Here is a 23,107-nt window from a genome sequence, read left to right as displayed (position 1 = left end):
AGAGAGACAGAGAGAGAGTGTAAGTTTCGCATTGTGAGTATGTATTGTTTGAATGTTGTGTTTTCTCTTCTTTACTTCACCGTTTCACGCATTTCTTTACCCACTGTCCATCTTTTTGCTTTCTGTTCATGTTCTGTTCCACATCGTTATCTTTCGTATCAGCGTCGTCCCTTACTACTCGTTGGCTTGCATTTATTCACATTAGTTAATTGTATGTACAAAAAGAATCGTCTAACTGTTGTTTTCCTGCTGATACTGCCCGCTACTGACGCACCTTTTTCTGGGCCTGTTTTCTCTTTTCCGCCCACCATGGCTTATGCTCGAATTTTCTTGCCGTACGGATCTCATATGTTACAGGAACTAGTGTTTTTTTTTTGGGGGAGCTGTGCTGTATGTTGTCCACTAGGAAATGCTGGGGTCACTTGATTTTTTTTAACGATCAATCCTTGTCGCTGCTGAGGCAGTCTAACACCTTCGGCGTTTTTATGTGTGATTTAGGGCCTCATTGTAAGGAGAAACCACAAAACATCACTAAAAAGTTGGAGTTTGTTAAAGAAATATTATTGTATTGTCCGTTACGAACACACCCATTCGTTCTAATCGTCTGTGCACCGCCACCCCCTCCTCCCCCCAATAAAATAGCAGATGGCGTAGTTCTATCCAGCAACTAACAAAAGAAAGATTAGTGAATACACATTCGATTATATTAGTTGTTTTGTTTGATGTTGTTTTTAAACTGTCCCTTTGATAGTAATTGTATGCTTATTCTTTCCCTTCACTATTCGAGCAGTTGCAGTACTTGGTATTATCGATACGCTTAAACTATTTCCCCTTTTCGTTTTGTTTGCCACAGCATCTTCGCTTTGCTTACAGTTTTTCCACCAATTTTCCACCACGTTTCCATGCGGGTATTAGTAGCTCACACAGAACTTTCCCTCTCGTAACCGTTCCCACCCCATTTGTGTCTAGATAAAATCCTTTACAGATTACATACGTTTCCGTGCTTACATACAAGGACGACCTAGCGTGTGCGACATGCGTGTGAACTACACCGACTTTTGAGTCACCGCAGCGTGTATCTCTGTGTTTTGTTTGTTTAGCTCCTGTCCCTTTTGCTTGTGTCCTATACGTGTTTTTTTGTAATGCGATATAAGGAAAATGTATTTCAGTGTTACTTATGTATGTTGGTATGTTAATCGGAAAAGTGTCTCTGCGTAGTAGTAGTAGTAGTGTGTGTAGTGTCGTGTCCGAAACATTTTAGCTGAAAGAGTGCAAAAGAATTAACGTGTAAAACTTTACACCACAGTGGTAGCACATTCATTACACATTTTACGCGCAAATGCTGTAACCTTTCACGCCAGCCTACGGGGCTTGCACACAGTTTGGTTATTTCGTCACTATTATTGGTAGCAGTATTATGTTATTTTGTTATAAACTTCACAAGCATACGCGATGTGTATTGTATGTCTTTTTTATGCTTTTCCATTCTTTTCTTTTCCACCTTCCTTGCTGTTTTTTTTTATATTAAACGCGGTGTGTTGTGGCTACTACTGCTTTTGCTTGCTTGCTTTCCTCGTTTTTTTTTTATTAGATTGTTTATTTGCTGCTAATTATTATGGTTTTACTTTCATCACTTTGCGGTAAAAATGTGCATGAGGCATCTAATATACTTTAAATATCCATCACACATTGCTCCCTTCCCTACGGTGGTTGCCCTTCCCCGGCCCCTAGCGTGTTGCCTATTGCATTTTGTCTTTAACTACTTTCTTACGTTTGTTCATTTTTGTTTTGCTTTTCCGCCGCGTTCCATTTTTTCCTTCTTGTGTTTTGTATTAACTTCATATTTGTTCGCTAAAGCAATGATTTTTTTTTTAATCAGTAAAACGAATAAACTAGACTCGTGTTTATTCACATTCCGTTCCTTTTCATCGCTATCCGTCGTAATAATAGTGATTATGCTTACTTATGTAATTGTTAATTGGGTTTCTATTATTCACGATCGACGATCGATCGATCGCTTTATATACCAAGCTACGCCTGGATGCAATGATTGAATCCAACCAAACGGTGGCCGTAATATGCTGCTAATAATCCGCCAGACTGGATTATCTGATTGTTTGGCTTCTTTTGCTCCAGAGAACTACACACAGATGACAGGATTGGTTTTGTTTTGCGTTATTAAACGTTGTTTCTGTAACGCTTTTTCAATCAAACTTAAATGTCGCAACAGTTTGCGCAACAGATTGCTCAACATTCGGTTCTTGGATTAGCATGATAAGAAAGCAGAATAAGCACCCATCGGCTTTAAGCGAAGAGTATTAAACCCTTCATCGAACTCATGTTAAGGTTGTCACACTGTACCATAGCACAAGTGTGGCTTGTTGTACGGAAGCTTTATTTCCATTGTTGCAAATTTTGCCCCTACACGACCTACTACACGTCACCAGATAAATTTAACAAAGCCAGGAACGGGAATATAAAGAAGAACCCCGTTTTGTTCTACGAGACGATAATAGCAAGAAGTTGGTTGATAAAAATTGCCACCCTTTTTCGGCTAAGCGACGCGCAGTGATTAGTGTACTTATCCGCCCTCATTCTACTAGCCTCCCTTTTGTGAACGGCCAATTTAGCGATCGGCTCTTACTTCCGTGGTCTATTATATTGTCTAAAGGATTCGCGTTCGCGCGCTTATTCATGTATTTGCTTTGTCTGTTCGCTGTATCATACGTTTTCTATCGCTTCTTGTTGACTTTCTCTGCTTTGTCAGATCTGTCAAGGCTGCAAAAATTTTGCCATTATTCGTGTTTATAGGATATTGATTATATGTTACTACAATTTCGTTTCTGTATAATCTTATAAATGCACCAACCGATAGACACTTTCTGTGTTTGAATTCTCTCGCCTTTTGCTAATCCCATATGCCGTAATGCCACAAACGGAACCCTTTTACTTTGCACAATTATATACCTAGGTATGCCTTTTATTTTATCTAATTACTTTACGCAATGAAAGCTTGGCCATCTGGTTCGGGTGAAGAAGCAATTATACAATACAGATACTTGCTTTTGGGTTTTTTGGGGGCGAGAAAACAGAAAACAAATCCGTTTCCTTTGTCTATCGAACTGTCCGAGCTGAGACAACACATCCCACAACCACCCCCGGGGGGGTACGTGTATAGATTATTAATTAAATCATTCATAATATCGGTACAGAATTTTATCTACACTAAAATAGTATAAACTTAACGCATACGTAACGAATGTGTTTACCGCCGAATTGAAGAAAAAGAACAAAAACAAAGAAACGACTTTTTGTTAACACATATCATTTAATCGAATCATCGAATCGAATGAACGGAAACAGAAGGTTATTGGTGTGGATGTTAAATTTGGCTATATTGTGTGTCTGGTTGGAAGTGTTTCTTTGCCTTCATTGAAACGCCAATCAATTGTCCCATAGATTGTGGTTGAGAGAGAGAAAAAAATGGACCATATTACCGACTTCAACACCTGGCTTTGAATTCTCAGCCCAGTTTGGACGTCTTTTGTTTTGCGACGACAGGAATAGATCGATGATTCGTTTCTAACGCTATTACAACAATTTACCAGTTCGTTTTTTTTTACAAACAAATCTATTTAATCTATCAGATTTTGTAGCTTTTCCTCCCCTATCTTCATGATCACATTCTCAGTCGCAGCAGTCAAAAAGGCTAAGAATAAATGATTTTCCTATATTACATTCAAACCGTTCTTCAAACATTCCCTCTCCGCAGAGACGGATGGGGGAAAAAACGTTTGCGTTTAGCATGATAACGAAACGTTTGAAATAGTAAATTTATGTTTCCTGCCGAAACACAAGACCTTCGGTCGGTCGATCTTTTGGTAGGTATTGGATAGTGTTGAGTATTTTTTTGTTAGTAATATTTTCATTTAATTTGTTTTAGATGTTTGATTGTTAGTAAGAAGATTAGCGGTCAAGAAGTGATTTCAATAGCATGTTGACTAGACATTCTTTCGGCGGTAGTTGGACATAACACAAGTGCGAAAGAATTAACGAAAACAACATGTGTGTGTGTGTTTGTGTGTGCCAATATAGTGTAACGCTGATGGAGCTCACACTCATCAAATGGGTGTTTCATTTGCTAGCACACGATCTTTTCCGTCATTTCATTATTTCTTAAGGGCAGGGCAAATGAATAAAGTAAAACAAATAAAAAAAAAGAAACGAAACGTTCGATAGCGGTAGTCTGTCGTCTTAACATACAATTATTAAAGCTGAAACCGAATATGTGGTGCCTTTAGAGCGCATGGTAACACAGAACAGGAAAAAAAACATACATAAAACATACGAGTACATTTATCCAAAACGTCAAAAAACAAAAAAAAACAACAACACACCGACAGCAGCAGCCGTGTGTGGCGCGCACCCGGACCACAATAGATTAATTCCAAACTTTCTATTGCGATATCGAACCAGTGTGTGTGTCTCTCTCTCTTTCTCTGTGCCCCGAAACGAACCCATATTTCCAATTGATCGATCTATCAGTCTATCCGTGGGCCCCTGCTTCATTTGCTCCATCGCATATAATCTCAGAATCGCCCTCCATATGCACGACTCGTGCACATGCCTTACTCAGCTCACGGTAAGTGTTGCTAGAACACTCGGGCACTGGGGTACCAATGTTGACCGCTGACAATTCCAGACGATAACTGCACTTTGCACTTTGCAAAAACTGGTAAAAGGAGGCCTTTCGCTTACATCGAATGCTGACTCGACAGGGTCATCCATTTGGAGGACTTATGCTATAGAGAACCAGCTGGGAAGCTGGTGGAACTGTTACTGTGCGCCAGGCTCAGCATCGATCCGGACAGGCTGCCTTCCTCATCCGGGTACGTTTCCTTCGATGCTTCCGCTAAGGCTAGTGCACTGTGTGTGTGTGTGTGTGATGAGAAAAAGTATGTTACAAACAATGATATAAAAGCAACGTTTATGTTTTACGCCTTACCTGAAGCCCATCCGGGCAGACTCTTCGTCGAATGCCTCAAGCTGCTTGTCGTGTTTCTCCTTCAGCTGGCGGATCCGTTCGGCACGCTCTTGATTGAACTGCTGCAGCTCAGTTTCCATCTGGTGAAGGGAATAATATAACCATTCATAAGATTTTTCTCCTTGTGTGAGTGTCCGGAACCTTACCTTACTCTCCAACAGTGCCCGTCTGACACTGACACGATCCTCCAATTCCTTACGCTCGCGATCGCGTTGCGCTTGCGCCTGCATGCGATTTTTGCTCTGGTAAGCGGTCAGAATGTCCAGCTCGTACTGTAACCGATCCTTCAGCTGGTGGCACTCAACTTCCTGGCTTTCGTCCAAACGAAGGCTCTGCTTCTGCAGCATGTCAGCAATACTTTGTTCATACTGCACAAGGAAAAACAAAACAGACGAAATGAGTCACAAGAGTTGGTGTCACGGAAAGCAAAAAACCCAACGTACCTGGTCACCGAGCAGTGTTAACTTACGATGTTGCTCTTCCTTTAGTTGCTTTATCACAGCCTTTTGATCTTCCTTAGGTGTTGTCTGCAGTATCTGCCGCTTCAGTGCCTTATACTGGATTGTTTGTGTTTTACACGTTTCACGAAACTGTTTCCTAATCTGGAGTTCTTTTTGCTAGTTTTTTGGCGAGAGAAAAACAAAAGGATGAGTTTTCGGCCCCACAGTCGATGGATGTCCTGGCCCCGGTGACCTACCTTCAGGCTCTTTGGTTGCTGTTTTAATTCGAGTGCGTGTCTTCGTAACAACTCTCGCTCGGCCCTGTCCATGTACTCCTTTTGGTTTCGCAGTTCACTTTCATGTTGTTTTGATATCTGAAAAAAATTAGTCAAACGGATTAGAAAACATGGCCAGTTGACTCTTACGACTGCTTTACACACACCTGCTCTTCTCTAAGTGCATGTACGCTCTTTTGCTGGCGATACTCGAGATCTTGTGTTTTTTCGTGGTGTTTAATTAGCATGGCATGTGCTTGCTCTAGTTGCTGCTGCTTCTTGCTGAGCTCCTGTAATGATGCCCAATTGTGTAAGAAAACGCGAACGATAATTACCACCATTTGCTTACAACTTACGTCACGCAAAAGTTGATCCTCGAGGTCATGCAGTAATCCCATCTTTTTCCTGCGGAATTTTCGCATCTCCAGCTCGATGTAGTTTTTCTGTACCCGCAACAACCGCTGCTCCTCCTGCTGTTCCGCTTGTTTGAGGTTATCCTTCTGTGTTCTGTGGAAGGTGAACGAAGCGAAGGAAAATTTTACCCACTGACCCTATTGGCGGTGCGTGACGTCACGCAAAACTCGATCAAACTCACTGCAAGGTTGCATCACGCTGCCGTTTGGGCGTCGTATCGTCCATCGATAGTTCCCGTTTCCAGCGTTCCTTGTTTGCCTTGTACTCCTTCTTTCGATGGATTTCGAACGCCTTCCGGTCGCCCTCCTGTCTGGTCGATATTTCCTTGTGCAGCTTCTTCTCTGCCGCGTCATTCTGTTTAATCCTTCGCACAATCTCCTGCTGATGTTTTGCCTAGAAACGTATTGGTGATTGCGATAAATTAAATAGGAATTCAACTTCCTCGCCCTGCCTCCCATTCCCAACCATGCTTACAGATTGTTTGTCTAGCTCTCGGGTAAAATTATGCAGCAAAAGATCATATTCCTTGTCCAGGGCGGATTTATGCTGCTCCATCTCCACCTTACACTTTTCCTCCAGCTTCACCAGTGCCGCCTGATGCTCCCGTCGCATACGTTTGTAGCCCGACATTTGCTCGTGCATTTCCTCCTTGACCAAAGGCAAAATTCATCATTAATTACTCGCGCCCAATCATCTTCCAGCAGATTTCCACACTTACCTGCATATGTTCCTTCTGTTGCTTTGTCACAATACTGGTCGTGCGGATAGTAGCGAAGTTGTTGGCACCATGATCGGCAACGGCATTGGCCGCCACCTGCGACACGTGATTGTGATTGTGCTGCGGGTGATGGTGCGCCGACACAACGGGACTAGAGGAGTTGTGATGGTGATAGACCATGTTAGCACCGATATTCACTTGCCCACCACCGGCACCGGCTGAACCCGCACTACCCGCGCCTTGAATTCCACTCGTGCCCATGCCAACGGTGCCACCCATGCCGCCGGCCATCATCATGCCGCTTCCCGAACCGCTGCCACTAATGCCGGCCATCATGACGTTCGAAAGCATGCTATCCCTTACATTACCACCGGCGGAATTGTTATGCATCGCTGACATCGGATTGGTGGGTCGGGAACGAGACGAATTTCTCATCAGCCCGCTCCCTACACCACCGTGCTGTTGCTGATCGACCGATGGCAGTGAGTGTTCGGAGGTTATGCTGTTGCTCTTGCTGCTGTCCCCTCCAATCTGCTCGTCCGGCGTATCCTCCGCGTCGCCAATGTTGCTTTCCGTCTCGCAGTCTACCATTAGGATTTTCTTCATCTTCCGATAGTTCAGATTGTCCAGTTCCCTTACGGCGGCTTTCGTTCTGAAGTGATAAAAAAGGAAAGAAGCAAACTGAGCATGAGTGGCTCTGGGTTTTGTTTTCATTCGTGCGCCACAGCTTACCTGGCAATTAAATCGATCAGCACATTTGGTGACCGTACTCGCGTTACGAACGTGTGCTTCAGAAGCTGCGTCGACGTTGGCCGGTCAATCGGTGACTTTTTCAGACAGAAATCGACAAAATTGCGAAACATATCCGACCACTCCTGTGCCTGGAGCGATGGTGCATCATTCTGGGCGATATGATACAATGCCGACATGGCGTTCATGTTGAAGTACGGTGGTTTCCGTTCCGCCAGCTCGATACAGGTGATACCAAGGGACCACACATCCACCTTCCCGTCGTACTGACCTTCATCCATCGCCAGAATCACTTCCGGTGCCATCCAGTACGGTGTACCGACGAAGCTGTTTGCCGGACACTTGATCGCGGCACTACCGAAATCGGCCAGCTTCACAATGCCCTGCTCGGTAAGCAAAATGTTGCCAGCCTTAATGTCACTGGTGAATGGGAAAGAGGTGATCATTAGCAATCTGTTTTAAACTTCGTCTTCTGGTTGATTCACTTACCGATGGATTCGTCCGAGACCGTGCAGGTAGCTTAACCCTCGCAGCACACCATCGCAGATGGCCGAGATTTCGTCCTCCTTTAGCGGGCGCTTGTGCACCTCTATGATGTCCGAGGCAGACCCGACACAGTACTCCATTACGAGCCATGCCGTGTTTTCGTGCAGGTAGCATCCCTTGTACTCGATCGTGTTCGGATGGTTTAGCTGCCGCAGGAAGCGTATCTCCTTCAGGATATCCTGCCACTTCTCCATGCTCTGCTTGCCCATGTAGGACATCTTCTTGATTGCGACGATCTCGGGCGTGAGGTTGCATTTGGCGTAGTAAACCGCACCGAACGAACCGTGCCCGATTTCGCGCAAATCTTCGAATATCTTTTCCGGATCATGTTTATTGAAAAGTTCTGCTATCTCGGGGTCTTTCAGGCTTCCCGGCCTCATCGTCGCACCACTGTCGCCACTCGCGTTACGCGAATGCGCCCCGTTTTGCACTCACAGCTCCGTGAACAAACGCACTACAACGGCTGTCGTCTATGACGTGCCTTTACCACCGGGGTGCGCACCTTCGGACGTTTCCGAAATAAATCGAGAAGTATTTACTTTCGCTGTACACTTACACTTCCGTAATCGTTTATCTTTACACATTAAACACATTAAAACACACCGCCATCAGGGAAGGTGAATGCGATGGAGAGGCTCTTTGCTTTAACGGGACACCATCTCCTTCGAGACATTACATCGCCCTTATCCGACACACAGATACACTATTGAATTGATCACTGACGATTATGCACATTGGGGCACTATCCATTTATCTTCACTAATTCTCTCAACTGATCAGGTCGCCGTGACAATAGTATTGTCGTGCACACTAATCCGTTGCGTCAAACCGAACGAACCGTTCCAAGAGCTGATGATGACGATCACGATACGCACGTTTGCCACTTCCGGTTGAGTAGGGCGGATTTAAGCGTATGCTCTTGTCGAACCTGCGGAGAAATTAAGGGTGGATCGATTATTACTTCGAGGAAAAGCAAAGCAGCGGTTGAAAGGGGAGAAGGGGACGGGGAAATTAAATGGCTGATTTCATTTACTACAACATTTCCTATGATTCATTCACCATCATTGGGTCTTCCTAAACAAAAAAGCGCATCAAGAAGAAAGTAATTCTTTGTGCACTGGTTTAATTAATTGCTCCGAGAGCTTGTCTGTACACATCAAGTACACACTGATTTCACAGGCAGTAGAATCACAGCTAAATGGTTTCGATTTGCTTTTGGTCAATTCTTGCGCCTACAGAATAGTGCATTTGACAAGCGAATTGCCAACCGCTAATTTAATAGATCAACATACAGCCGCGACGAACTTCATTGCTGCGTTTCTTTTAATGACTGCGGCGCACAAATTGATTCTGCTCATTTTGCAGTGTACGTTGATAGGATTCTTCAAACACTGAAATGTACTTTCAGGTCAATTTTCAGCTGCTTGGTAATGTTGTCCCCGAGATCGCACCATCCAAAAGCCATTCCGGGACGTTTGATTTCACCTTTTCCTCACTGCCCAATAGGCCCCGTTGCCGAAACACGAGTCGCTTTTGTGTGTCTAGCTTCAGCCTTTAGTTGGCAACTTTTGGCGAAGAATTTCAAGGTCGGCCGGCCGCATGTATGTCAGGTTTTATTTGGTTTCATTAGTTTTCTACACCTTCCACTTTTTTCACACACATTTCGCTCTGCACAGAAAACGTATCGTTGCCACTGCAGTCCACCACCAATCGTCGTCACCCACTCCACAGTGCGGAGTCCGTCTTTTCGCACTCAGACCACGCCTAGAGCAATTCGGTGGGTGTGTGCGGCGGGGACATACGTTTTCATCACACATACACACACACACACGCGCAATCACACGTACAGGAAATCTTTAATGGTCCATTCGCACACTCTTTACGATTGCCAAATTTGCATAATTTGCAGCTGACCACGGATGACGACAGGACCGGATCGGGATATTGGTGGATGAAAGTTTCTACGAACGAGTGCAGAGATTTTCGTAACACCGAGCCACCTTCATGCAACCCATTCCGAACAATGCTTCCTTGCCATGGTATTTAAGGCTGTACCATAGTCTACAGATGGACTAGCTAGACATAAGATCATGGATTCGTAAAATGTAGCAACCAAATCGTCCGATCTTTACCTTTTTTCCGTCCGTCCGAATTCACATCGCCCCGAAACACAAAATGGCGATTTCACACAAAAAACATGCATACATACACGCACACATTCACACACACACAACGTCCTGAAACGTCAAAGCCCATGCCAGAACAACATGACAATCGCTGTCAACCTTCAGGCCAGCTGTCAAACTTCGGCAGCGTTCGGACAAAATGTTTGTAATTCGGTCGTTGGAACATGTTTGGTGAGGTTCAAATTGCAGTCTAAATTTACTTCATAAAGTAACTATGCACTCTATTGCATATCCTGTGTCATCTTGAGTCCACTATTGAGCAGAATGGACTACTCTGTCCAAGGACTTTTGCCACTTTTGGACGGCCCCTCGTCGAAGGATATCCAATTGAACTTTTACATCAAAACGAAAAATTCGATATTCAAAAATTGTTCAATGCTTTCCAATGCTTGGTGTAATTATGTGAAACGTGATTAGTTAATATGTAAGTATAAATAGATTTATAAGTACATGTTTAGATTATACAGGATATTTATTAATCTCAAAAGATTGTTGGTATTATAGGAGCCGAAAGACCTATATCGTTTTAAAGTCTGTAAACCTTCTCAACAACAATGGAATAATATTGCTAAATAATACGTAGCAAAAGTTGTATACGTGTGATAATAAAAATAAATGGTTTCTTTATTTTTAATCCCCGATTTTATAGCTGATTCTTTCAAACAAGCAAAGTTTGCCTTCTTGCTATATGATACTGCACACTTATTTTTGCTTTAACTTTCAATAAACGAATCCAGGAACGTGTTCTTATTGATTAACTTCGTCGTGCAGATGACGAACTCGACGTTGTTCTCGTCCTGTTGCGCAAGGAATCGTAGCGCTGATATTTCTGCAAATGTGCAGCCTCCAATGAAAAACACTACGATCACGCGCGGGATGTCGGATTGAGACATTTCACTGGTGAACGAACCGCGACGACTGCTCAAACTGGGTGAAACTTGAAAATCTTCAAACGTTGGTCCCGGCAAGGTGGACAGCTTCTCCGTTAACAGTTGCCATCCATTGGGTTTCAGATGTTGCTCAACGATACGAACGGAGAGCGGCGCGTAGATACTATGCACGTACGTAATGTCCTTCGGAGACACTTCCTCCGGTGTTTCTGCGGTAAGATTGAGAGTTTTGCGGAGCACGTGATAGGTACGGGAGCCGGTCTGCTGTCGAAGAAGGCCAGCCTTCTCGAGATTACCCAGTGTAAGTAGCGTTTTCAAGCCATACACCTGCACCAGCTCACGCTTGTAGTAATCTAATACTTTCGGTTTCAGTCCCGATCCGGCGATCGACTGCATGCAAATCAATCGAAGCACATTTCGCAGTGGTGCCTCCTTCGCAATCATATCCTCGATGAAGCTGTTCGGTTTGTCCACATCAGAGCAGAGCAGGAATTCTTGCTCACAGCCCAACACGTCTAGAAATGCGTGCGATGAGATCACATCCTGCACCAGCTCAGCGATCGTGGTATGGGTCGCAAGCGATTGCTCGTTGGATTTGATGTGTGGCAGACTTTCGACGAACTTTTTCAACTCTTGAATGGACTTTTCGCCATGGTTTTCGTTGGCTCGCAATCGAATTGATTTGGCCATGCGGGACAGCACCGCTCCGACCGCGTTGAAGTTTTTGTCTCTCAGCTCCGTGTACAGTTGCTCCTTCGAGTTCAGTATGAATTGGCTTTTCTCCGTGTTTCTGTCGGTTGAGAGACCCTCGCCTGTGTTGAATTTTTCCGCCGGCAGATTTACCGTCGTATTGTTGATGCCGAAAATCTCATCTATTAGTCCTTCGTAGGTAAGTTGCGTTGCCAACACACTCATCAAGTCGGTCGATCGGTCGATAATGAGCATCTGATCGATGACACCTTTTTCGTTGTTCATGGCATGCCCATCCTCCTCGGTCAGCGCTTTTGTAATCTCCCAAACACGCTGCGCATAACTTCCAATTCCGTACACCTTTGGAATGCGCCCATAAAGCTTCTGCAGTGCGACAAGTGCACACGCCGACTGATGAAGCGAACTCGTGTCACCCTCGATATAGATCTCTTTGTAGCCATCTTTCAGCTCCATTGAAAGGAGATCATTGTCGAATGGGAAAAACTCACAGCGAAACTCACCGATGTAGGACAGGCTGCCGTGCACGCCTTTGATCTGGAGTCGCTTTTCGCAGAGAAAGGATTTTTTGGGAAGGAAATAGAGAAAATACTCCTTCCGTGAAACTGAAAATTAAACGAAGATTCTCATTAATATAAAACAAAGAAGAAAAACGAAAGATAAGAAGACGCTTGATACGAAACCTTTTCGTTTGCGTTCCTCTTCGTGGATGTTGTTGGCAATGTAATCCATCAGCGTCTGATGTGGGCGTGTTATGAAGATAATGTTCTTCACATCGATGTCCGTCCAAGCTTCCGAGCGCAGTGGATACATTTTTGTGACATGGTGCTCCTTAAGGAACGTATACCTTGCCACAAGCCCAACAGGTCCGCCCAATGACTCATCCCATATGATAGCCTGAGGGGAGATAATTACACATTGAAGAAAGGGAGGCTGCACGATCCCGTTTATTTGATCAACTTTACCTTTGTACCCTCGCATCGATCAAGAATCTTAACAAATTCACGTACAGCGGCTTCTTGTAGCAGTTGTATGTTAGCACGACCTCCCGAAAGATGTGTATACATGTTTACTGCCAGGAAATTGATCACACTGCTGTTAGGGGTTGCTTTCACGTGGAATGTATGATGTTCTTCTTCTCTTCTATCGCTATGTATAATAATGCTTCATGCAAACGGTTATGAATATGAACGAGAAGAGTAATTATTCAAAAACTTGTAACACTCGTCTAATCTATTTCATCAACAAACTTTATCAAAATTGAGCGATATTGTTTTGTAGATTGTTTGCTAAAAACAGCTGATTGCCAAAGTTCGCTTATAGCTCAAGGTTCAATACTTCAGCGAAGGTATTTACATGCACAGTGGTTCGTATGCATGGAAAGCTAATGTTTCCCCGCTGACAATATTATTCAGATAGATAAACAGGCTAAAATTAAGGTACTAATAAGCCAGTGTTGTTATGCGAATTGCATACTTTGTTCGAATCGTTAATTATCTTTCTTTCTATGAATATCAAGTGGCGGGTTTAATGGTAAATGGATTAAGCGGTCGCTGGTGTGGCTCTTACAGGCAAGTGTATAAAATCAATCCTTGAACAGTTTCTCTGCAACCTTGAGAAATTGTATAATTTAGAATGTCTAAGAACGCTACCAGTTCGCAACGGCCATATGAACAACTTTGTAGACCAAAATACCATCGTTCTTTCGATATTTGCGTTCTCTTTTTATTGCTTTTGTTTTCTCTTACTATGGAATACATAATAAAACGATCGTGTAGGTAATTTACATACATTTATAAGAGTTTTATTTTTATTCGATTTTTGAAATAGTTTCATAGTTTTGTGTTTTATGTGTTTGGGTGTGTGTGTTTGTGTTTCTTGTTGTGAAGGATGTACAGGATACAATGATACAAATAAAAAATATTTTAATCTTTCCGTTTCTCAAATCAGGTCCTTTGAAGCAGGACCTCACACTTTAATGTATGTTTGCTCAGACGATCGTCATAAAAGAACGCGAGAACGCGAGAAACACCGAGCGCAGCTTGTTCAATCGTCCACGTGACAAACACGCACACACAGTAGTAGCGCAACAGTAGCACAACAGCGCCTTTCAGGGGCTTTGCCATCATGGTGGGACGCTTTTATGTTCAGAATTTCAGTTACTTAAGTTACAGCTTTTTAATGTTACTTAGCGTAAGGGTTTTTTTGCCTATGCTCTGCACCATCGACAGAGTCACACCGATGGTTGATTTGTTAATTAGTTTTATATTTTTTCCATTACTTATATTTAGTAGTATCTTCTCATTATTTCGTTGCTTTCGCTCGGTGGCATATCTCTACCCTCGCTACGATATTGGTGCACTGCCCGGTGCTCACTGTCCGTCTAAGTAATTTCATCGATGGAATGGATCCACGAACGAGTTTGTGTTTGTTTGTTAATTTTGCAATAAGTAATGAACGAAGTAGGATTGCTGGAAAATGTCAATACTTCACCATGATTGTAACCTAGTCGCACGCAGTGCTCACATTAAATTTTACACATATTCTCATATTCAGTACCATATGAGGAACCTTGTTTGCTGCAATGCTTAGAATGCTACGAATTGGCGCAATTGCCCCTTTTCGTGAACGGAATAAGCTATCATTTTTTACATCTATACTTAAACATCGCACTTCAACGCATGTGGTTTTTGTTTTTGCTGTCGGATCTGTGGGATCTGTGGGAAGATGTGGGACAACATATTGCATAGGAGCAATGGGCAAATAGCAAAGACACGGCCGGAAAGGAAGGAAACGCAAGCGAGAGACTGGAGCTATCTTTTGCAAGATGCATCCATCATCTTACTGGTTTATCACAGTTATATGTAGGAAACAAAAACCCTTCTTTTGGACATCTTTTTTTTTCTTGTGCAAGACAACGAACGCACAACAGGGCTACGGTTAAAAGCAAAGAATGGAAAGTAAGTTTCGATGTTGGGCGTAGGGAACGGGTCACGATGGAGTCATTTGGACGGTCCTGTTCATTTAATTGTGTCTCCGTGTAGTCACGTTAATTTGGGAACTGCTTGTACATTTAAATAGTGCTACTACACCTATCAACGGTTCGCCATCACAATTGGGGCGCATGTGAAGAGACAAATGTGACATTAGTTTTGGTTTCTAACATAGAAATGCTTGGAAAAATACACAGCAAATAAACCTGTGTCGTTTCAATAAATGCGCCAAACAGAGAAATAGTCTGTTTTCGAAGAACTTAATAAAAGATATGTCCTTTGTGAGATAAAAGATACGAAGAAGGGGGCAGAGAGAGAAAGAGAGAGGATGAAAGAAAGATGTTCTGAAGGGAACGAAGTTGCAACGAAACTTTGCTAGAAATATGGGAACTCCTCCAACGGCGTGTTGTGTGAGTTTGAGAGTTAATCCGGTGCCCGTCGATGGCTGAATCCGAAGATCAGAACTTGTGATCACACGTCGGATATTGGTTAGCCTCTTGCTTGCTCGTGGCCGGATGGCTTACCGTCGATCGAGATCGATCGTCAAGCGTGTATGTACAGAGGGAATAGGAGTAGCTATGGGAATTGGGACACAATTACACCGTGGGCAAACGGATATGGGTTGTAAACCATTCCACTAGACGAGTGAGCTTAACCCTTGTCTTTGCCACCGGGACCGACGGTGACACCGAGCAGATGCTCACCGGCCATTAACCCACCGGCCGGTTGATGCGCATAGTTGCGTATCTGGTGAAGCGAGATCAGTTGGTTGGGAAATGCGTTCGAGGGACTTTGAGCCATGGCGGCCTTCTGGTTCTGGAAGCTGATGGCATCGTACAGATAGGAGGGCCGCTGTGTCGCTAGCTGATGATGATGCTGCAGGCTATTCAGGTGCGGTGGCATCGCATTGATCGGTGTGAAGGCCGAATTGCTGGTGGCCTTCGCTATGCTGTTCGAGTCGTAGCTAGCGGACATGGGTGTCGAGACGGGGGGGATCGCAAGATTACCATTCATCGGTGCAGTTCCGTTGTGTTGCTGTGGTGGAGGTTGTTGTTGCTGTTGTTGCTGCTGTTGTTGCTGTTGTTGTTGTTGTTGCTGTGTGGATGTTTGATTCCCCGGTCCGGTGTTGGAGTTTCCGTTGGGTTGGGTATTTGTATTGTTGGCGGAATTTTCGGGAGGCCCTCGGGCTGTTCCAACCAACTCATCGACCGCATCATCCCGCTGATGGTGTGGCCCAGGGAGATCGGATCCGGACCCATGTACCGCATTTGCCCCGTTCGATTGGGGACCATTAGTTGCAGGACCGTTACCGGTGCTACCATTACTACCATTCGTTGCACTGCCATTCGGAGTCAGGCTGAAGTCGTGATGATTGTTCTGCTGGTTGATAACATCATTGATCGTAGCTGCCGCCGAGTCTGGGCTTACCTTCGGCCAGAACGTGCTCTCGCCGGTCATCGTGGCAGGACCGACGGTCGTCGTAGGACCGTTCGATGCACTGCCACTGCCCGAGCTAGTGCTGCCGGGCGTGGACGCACTCAGATTGACCGTGCTGTTACTACTTCGCGTCCCAATCGGTGGCCGCTTGTCCGTTCGTTCCGCGTGTTTCTGCATGTGCTTGGAAAGGTAGGTCTCCTGGGTGTAGGACTTTCCACAGTACTGACAGATGTGCGTCTTCAGGTGCTTCGATTCCTTGTGCTTCGGAATGTGCTCCAGCAGTGACGGTTCGTCGGAGAAACATTTGTAGCACGAGTTACACTTGAACGGTTTGTCCGTCTGGTGACAGCGCGAGTGTGACTGCAGGTTGGACAGCTGCGAGAATGCCTTGAGACAGCCCGAATGCCGACACTTGTACGGTTTATCGCCGGTATGCGTCCGGATGTGCTGCTGCAGGTGCGACAGCTGCGTGAACTTGCGCTGACAGATCTCGCACCGGTACGGCTTGATGCCGAGATGGATGCGGGTGTGCTGGGACAGATAGCTCGAGTTGGCGAACGCCTTATTGCACTGGGAGCATTTGTACGGCTTTGCTTCACGCATGTGAATTTGCGTGTGCAGCTGCAGGTCCGCCTTGGAGGTGAAGATCTGCAAGCAGAGTGAATAGATTAGCGAGCCATTTTAACAGAATAATGCGCAGTTGGAGCTACCTCGAAGATGAAAAATATTGTGGAAAATAGTTTTAAAATTGCCAAAGAGGAGGCAAAATTGGCATGAAGAATGATTAATTGGTGTAACCAGGAAAATATTATTTAAAAGTAATTTTAGTAAACGGATTGAAACGCCATCAAATCACTCAGTAGAACAATAGAAAAGAATTGAGTATAATGGTGTAATAATGGTTATCGTAGAAAATGTGTAATTAATCTGCAGCAGTTTGCGTCATATCACTTGCATTACGCAATGCAGCAGTTATCCGTGCGATAGAGAGGGAAAAAAAGCTGGATTCTAAAAAATGACACCGGACACCCGTAAGCATACGAAATGGTGTAAGAACAACGAAAGTGCTGCTCGAGACATCAGATACTACTCAGCCCGTCCTTTGTTGCCAGCGGCCCAAAAAAGGTGACAGCTTAAAGGATCCACACTCCGACACTCGTCCGGACGCCTTCCAAGCAGCGGAAGGCTTACCGGGAAGGCCACCGGAAGCGTCGGATTGTGGGCGTCGTGATGATTGCGTTTGGTGGTAAAATTTGCACATAATTTCCCATCCCCGAAAGTAGTTATGATGAAGAAGAAGCAAAAAAAAACCTCTCACACTCAACCCAACCCGGGGAAGCGTTCTTCCATGTCGCTGTCATCGTATGGGCGGTATTCGCACGGGAGGGTGTAATTAAAAACGAAATGCCTGTCCCAACCAAAAGACACCGACGGACCACCGGCACCACGTACGCGTCGGAGCGGTTAAGCGACGCAAATTTGTGCGGATGAAAGTTTCAATTGGGTGGCCTGAGCAGTGGCACTTGTGTTTGGGGGCAAATTGTTGTGGGAAAAAAGCATAAGTTTCCCTAACACTTTTCGGCGTGTGTGTGCGCTTTCAATTGTTGTCATTTTCCAGCATATTTTCTGGTCAAAAGGAAATTCCTTTTTGGTGGGCTCAATTGGTAATAAGCCTCTTTCGGTGGCTCACAAGGAATGAGGTGAAGGATTGTTCTTTTTTTTATTACTATTTTAATGCTCTACAATAAAGTTGTTTTTGGATAAATAAGTATATTTTTGTCTATTTCTATTTTAAAATTGCAATCTGTTAAAGAATATTTTAAAATTTTAGTTTTATCGAAAAGTATCCTGTCTCTTCTTCTTTTTTTGGGGTCTCAAAAACCTCAAGAGATCTTGGCCGGCTATTTAAGGCTTTCCTTGATTTTATAGTTAGTTCTTCGAACAGGTGTACGGTTCGGATGGGATTTGAAACCTGATCGTGCCGTACAAATACCGACGCCATTACCATCTACACCACCGGACAGTCCTATGAGGCGGCCACATCTGACGAAACCGTCTTAAACGTGTTCGAGAGGAAGACGCTCACAAAGAATTTTGACCCCAAATGTCCATAGGACATAGGCGATGAACTCACTATCGTACAGAGAATTAGACTCCCCAAAACTCCTGTGTTACGATCATGCTATTCGAATGGCACCAGACGACACAGCCCGTAAAGTCCTTTTAGGACATTCACATGGACAATGGAGGTGTGGCGGGACCTAGAGTGACGACGTTGACGCGTCTGGTAAGCACCTTAACACCTGATAAATAAGTAATATTCTGCACACACTTTGCCGCGATATTGCTGATCCTCTCCACGGGAATAGTATACTTCCGCTGCTTACCTTTGAATGTTTCGAATCAAGCATGTCATCCGAATCCTCCATCAACTGTTGTTGCTGTTGCATTAGCAGCACACTATTCGTCGGTGATGGTGGACAGGAGCTGTCCAGTTCCTTCTTCTCGACGATATACTGTTTAAGCTCCAGATCGATCTGATCGCCGGTGGAATTCGCCGTTGGACCCGAACTAACACCACCACCACCACCGACGGTTGATGGTACTCCGCTGCTGGAGCTTGGAACATTGTTACAAACAACACCACTAACCGGCACATGGTTTGTACCGCCACCATTAGCACGTTGTACCGATGTAGCTGTAGTACCACCGATAACCGAACCGGCAGGATTTACGGTCACATTCGCACGGTGATTACTGCTATCAACACCAAGATGATTATTGTTCAAACGATCATCAACGAGCGGGACACCATTGCTGCCGACAAGCAATCCATTCACTGCAAGCGATATGTTACCGGGCACACCACCGATTGTGTTCAGAGTATTGTTGGGCTTGAGAGGAAACTCATGATGTGGTATGATGCCGTTGGGTAGGAATGGTTTTGCATTTTGTTGCTGCTGAGACGGCTGCTGTTGCTGCTGCTGCTGCTGCTGTAGATGGTGTTGTGGTAGCTGGGAATGTTGTTGATGCTGAAGTTGTTGTACTTGCTGCACCGGAAGCTGTTGTTGTTGCTGTTGCTGCTGTTGATTATAGCCTAATACAGCAGGATTGTTGCCATTGTTCTGAATCGGTGTGAAGGTGACGGTAAGCTGCGTGTTCGATGCCGACGCAAGAATGCCTCTTTCGTTCAGCGATCGTAACTGATCTATCGAGCGATGAAACTGACTGTAATCACCGCCGGCAGCGATTTCACCGATCAGTGGCGAGTTGTGGTAGTCCAGTCCACCACCCGGGCGGGAATATTCAACGACGCGTCCCTCCAGCTTGAGACAGTGGGGAAAGCTTTTTAATGGGAAATACACTAACACACTTCGTTGTTTGAAACTTCGTTCACACGCTTAAACGGTTTTAAACCAAGGTTTTTGTCTTACAGCTTCATTATTCGTTGTGAAAACAGTCACTAACAAGAAAGCACAGCAGAATAGCTATTCATATTAAAACTTTGCGAGTGTAATTAGTCTTTTTTTTTAAATGACTGGGCGCCTCCATTAGTGAGTCAATATTCGACTAGAAGGAATTAAAAATATGCATGTTTATGAACAATTATTCATCAAAATAAAACTAAAACAAAAACAACATAAATATTGTTTTCACTACTAAATTTAAAAATTTCATTAAAAAAAAACTTTACATATAAGTAATTCATATAAGTTCACTTAAAAATGCTGCAAACATAAGAACATTTCTGTTCTAAACAACCAACTGCTTTATCTCAAAAGGCAAATGGAACACAACTTGAATGAGCAATTAATTAACTCTGCCATATTGCACTTATTGTACACCATTTCACATCACTTAAATGATCCTATTTTTAATAAGAAAATGGAGTTTTCTTTTCACATATATCTTTATCGAGATCGGATAATTTGTATCATTGCCCCGCGTAACAACACACGATAAACTCACACAAAAAGGAAGGCACTTAAGACGACGCAACAGCTCACCGTATCAAACTTGCACTTGATAAGAAAGAAGTCCTTCACGGCCAGGTTACGTTTGCTGGACGCTGAGCCCGGTGAGCCACTCAACCATTCCCTCCGACTCGGCCGAAGGGAACGGTTGAATGAGAAGCCGCGAACGAACCGCGATCGACTAGATCCGGCTCGTCGCGGTCCAGTCGATGGAATCCATTTCTATTCACTTTCCAGCAGGAGGGTTTTTTTGCTCCTCTTCGTTTAAATCTATTTTGTCTATTTTCTATCTCGCCATGACAGTTCCGCTTCCGCGATGTGTTCAATGTTTGTTTGGATTTTTGGTTGATTTTTTGGTCCCTTTTTCTTCTATATATTCCCTCACCATCGGTTTTTTTGGTGGCGTTTTTCTTACGGGGCAAATCGGTTAGCCCCCGTTTTTTAAATGTTCCATTTACCGCACCATATCACCGTAACACCTCCGACAGTAGTATTAGCGTGGGGGAAAAGGAGAAGGGAGGGGGTCCAACCCTCTTTTATGCCCCGGACAGTTGTGTTTGTGGATGTTTTTGTTGGCACGACGAGACGCGACTTTTCACACCCGAACCCGCTTTCTGCTGCTGCGCTGGAAAATGCCGGACTGAACTAGCGTTTCTTCGCGCGTATTGCTGTTTTTCTACCTTCATTTTCATTTCTTTCTATAACTGGCCTTTTTTTTCGTATTTTTTTGTTGGTTCTGTTTTGTATAACAAATCACTCGGCTATAGCTAACAGACGGCGATAGTTCCTTTTTTGTTGTTATTCCTGTAGTAGCAATTACACGCGCGGAAAGGCGCGCAATCGGCATTCCGATTCGATCGGCAGATGGATGGCACTACGGAAGGATCTATATTTCCATTTCGATTCCATTCGCCTTACACTCGCGGTCGGGGCCAGCACACAATCAAGATCGTTCGAAACGTTAAACATCACACCGTTCCCCATCCTTCACCAACCTGTGCGTGTAATTAAGGTAATTAAGGGGACACTTAAACTTTGTGTCCATACGTTTTCCGTAAGTAAGCGTATGTGTGCGTGCGTGCGTGTGTGTATTTCTTCAAGATAAGCCAATAAGGCAAACTCGTACAACGCGCACAAAAGTAATCAGCCAATTCCGTGGCCAATTCCGTCGCACAAAACAATTGCCGAGACGCGCGCGCTCTATATTTGGTCCGGTAAAAATATCCGTCGCTTTGTTTCTGGTGTTTCTTGTGCCGAATACGCGAGCGCACCTTGACGCGTTTCGACGTGTACCGTGTGCCGGGCAGCGCACAATTTTTATGTGCTGTTACTCATTAGAATGTAAAAACTCGACTGATTTTTTTGTCCGAAAAACTGCTGTGTGGCGTGTGTCTGAGCAGCGCTTGGTGTTGGGCTGAATGTCCCCGGGACCTTTCCCTTTTTTGTTTCCATCCCATGCCCCCCGCCTGTACATTCCATTCCCGGTTCGTCCAGGATCGTCTTCGTTTTCGTCTCATTTGAACCGCGGGTTCGGCGCGTCGGCCCACCATCCCTACCACACACACCAATTGTGTGCAACCTTCCACCTTCATCCTTGCTCCCCTCTCAACCCCGAGTCTTCCCCGGTCTCGGCCAAAGCTTTGGATACCGTTGCAAGCCTGCCGAGGAGCAACCGAGAAGGCCGAGGCCGAAACTGGCCGAACCGACGACTGGTTGATGCTGCTGTGGCTTTCCACCGAGTAGTATCATTTTCCGGGAGGAGGGCGCGGGTTTCGGGGATGACGCGGAAAGGACGCTCTTACCCGCCCCGAATGGGTGGGGAGCAGGTGGTAACGAAAGGTGGACCTGATGAAGATACGATTGGGCGCGTTCGGTGACCGTACCGAGATGATGGTGAGGTGAGCGTTGTGCGTGTGACCGTTTGGCGATGCGGAATGGTACGGAATGGGGCAAGAAACACGGGATGCGAAAGGATGGAGGAGAGAAAAAATCGTGTGCAAATTTTTCAACCCCGCGCGGTTGGGAGTGTGCTGACCACCCACCCGACGAGACGATGACACGATCGTGTTTGGTGGATAAAAACGCATTTACGTTGCGTGGTGGCGAGGGAGAGGTGGGGGAACGGTTGGTGAGGTACGAGGTAGGTCTTTTGCAAGGGTTGTTTTGGGGTGATGATGGAAGGAAGAAAAAAAAGCAACGAACGAAGAAAATGGGTACTCGAAGCTGAGCATCATCGGGTGAAATGTCCTAGCGGTGTTAAGGTGTCGTAAACGGTTCATAGTGTCAAGTGATGTTTTATCCAAAAAAGATAATTTTTGTAAATTTAAATTTGGAAAAAAACAATAAAAAACTCGTAAATAAAACATTATTACAAAACAAAAAATCAGAAATTAAAACAAAAATTAAACATTTAAAGAATGCTGAACCGAAACCTAAATGCGAAAGTTATAATATAAAAATGTGAAACAATAAATAATGTAAAATAAAATACTTGTCTACAAATATAAATGAAACATTATCCAATGAGCAAACTAAACATGAAAAATCGCTTAAACATAACATCAAACAATAAGTAATAAAATACAAAAGAAATTAACAACAAATAACAAACAAACAAAAATCAGGAAAAAAGCAAACAATAAACAAAACCAGGAAAAATATAAACAGCTAATAAACAACAAAACAATTCTGTCGAACAAAAAAAAATGCCCCGATTGCAATACTGTTCACCA

General features: G+C 44.4%; 3 protein-coding genes across 7 annotated transcripts in view; all 3 read right to left on the bottom strand.

The window, feature by feature from the left end:
* Nucleotides 1-20: 20 nt before the first annotated feature.
* LOC125764945 (serine/threonine-protein kinase Tao) lies at nt 21-10,438 on the bottom strand. Of its 3 annotated transcripts, none has more exons than XM_049429703.1 (13): nt 10,320-10,438; nt 8,131-9,115; nt 7,624-8,061; nt 6,892-7,543; nt 6,648-6,821; nt 6,355-6,566; nt 6,116-6,266; nt 5,927-6,049; nt 5,742-5,858; nt 5,488-5,661; nt 5,191-5,412; nt 5,006-5,124; nt 21-4,926 (listed from the first exon to the last, which is right to left on the bottom strand). In XM_049429703.1, exons 2-13 carry the CDS (start codon nt 8,565-8,567, stop codon nt 4,803-4,805), a joined length of 2,943 nt encoding a protein of 980 aa, XP_049285660.1. In that variant the 5' UTR covers nt 8,568-9,115; nt 10,320-10,438; the 3' UTR covers nt 21-4,802. The 3 variants fall into 3 exon arrangements, with proteins under 3 accessions (XP_049285660.1, XP_049285663.1, XP_049285661.1); XM_049429706.1 differs by having other exon boundaries at nt 6,648-6,818; XM_049429704.1 differs by lacking the exon at nt 10,320-10,438 and adding an exon at nt 9,828-10,014.
* Nucleotides 10,439-10,962: 524 nt separating this feature from the next.
* Nucleotides 10,963-13,523, bottom strand: LOC125765014 (vacuolar protein sorting-associated protein 33A). Its single transcript, XM_049429846.1, has 3 exons — nt 12,937-13,523; nt 12,655-12,868; nt 10,963-12,576 (listed from the first exon to the last, which is right to left on the bottom strand). Exons 1-3 carry the CDS (start codon nt 13,036-13,038, stop codon nt 11,087-11,089), a joined length of 1,806 nt encoding a protein of 601 aa, XP_049285803.1. The 5' UTR covers nt 13,039-13,523; the 3' UTR covers nt 10,963-11,086.
* A 223-nt stretch (nt 13,524-13,746) lies between these two features.
* Nucleotides 13,747-23,107, bottom strand: part of LOC125764943 (zinc finger protein rotund-like) — a 51,117-nt gene continuing 41,756 nt past the window's right edge. For all 3 annotated transcript variants that reach the window (XM_049429696.1, XM_049429693.1, XM_049429694.1), the window contains one exon: nt 13,747-17,049. In XM_049429696.1, coding sequence (XP_049285653.1) covers nt 15,616-17,049 — 1,434 coding nt within the window. In that variant the 3' untranslated portion in view covers nt 13,747-15,615. The remainder of the gene's footprint in view (nt 17,050-23,107) is intronic.

Source organism: Anopheles funestus, chromosome 2RL, assembly GCF_943734845.2.
Source record: "Anopheles funestus chromosome 2RL, idAnoFuneDA-416_04, whole genome shotgun sequence".
Lineage (NCBI taxonomy): Eukaryota > Metazoa > Arthropoda > Insecta > Diptera > Culicidae > Anopheles > Anopheles funestus.
This window is presented reverse-complemented; position numbering and strand designations above follow the sequence as displayed.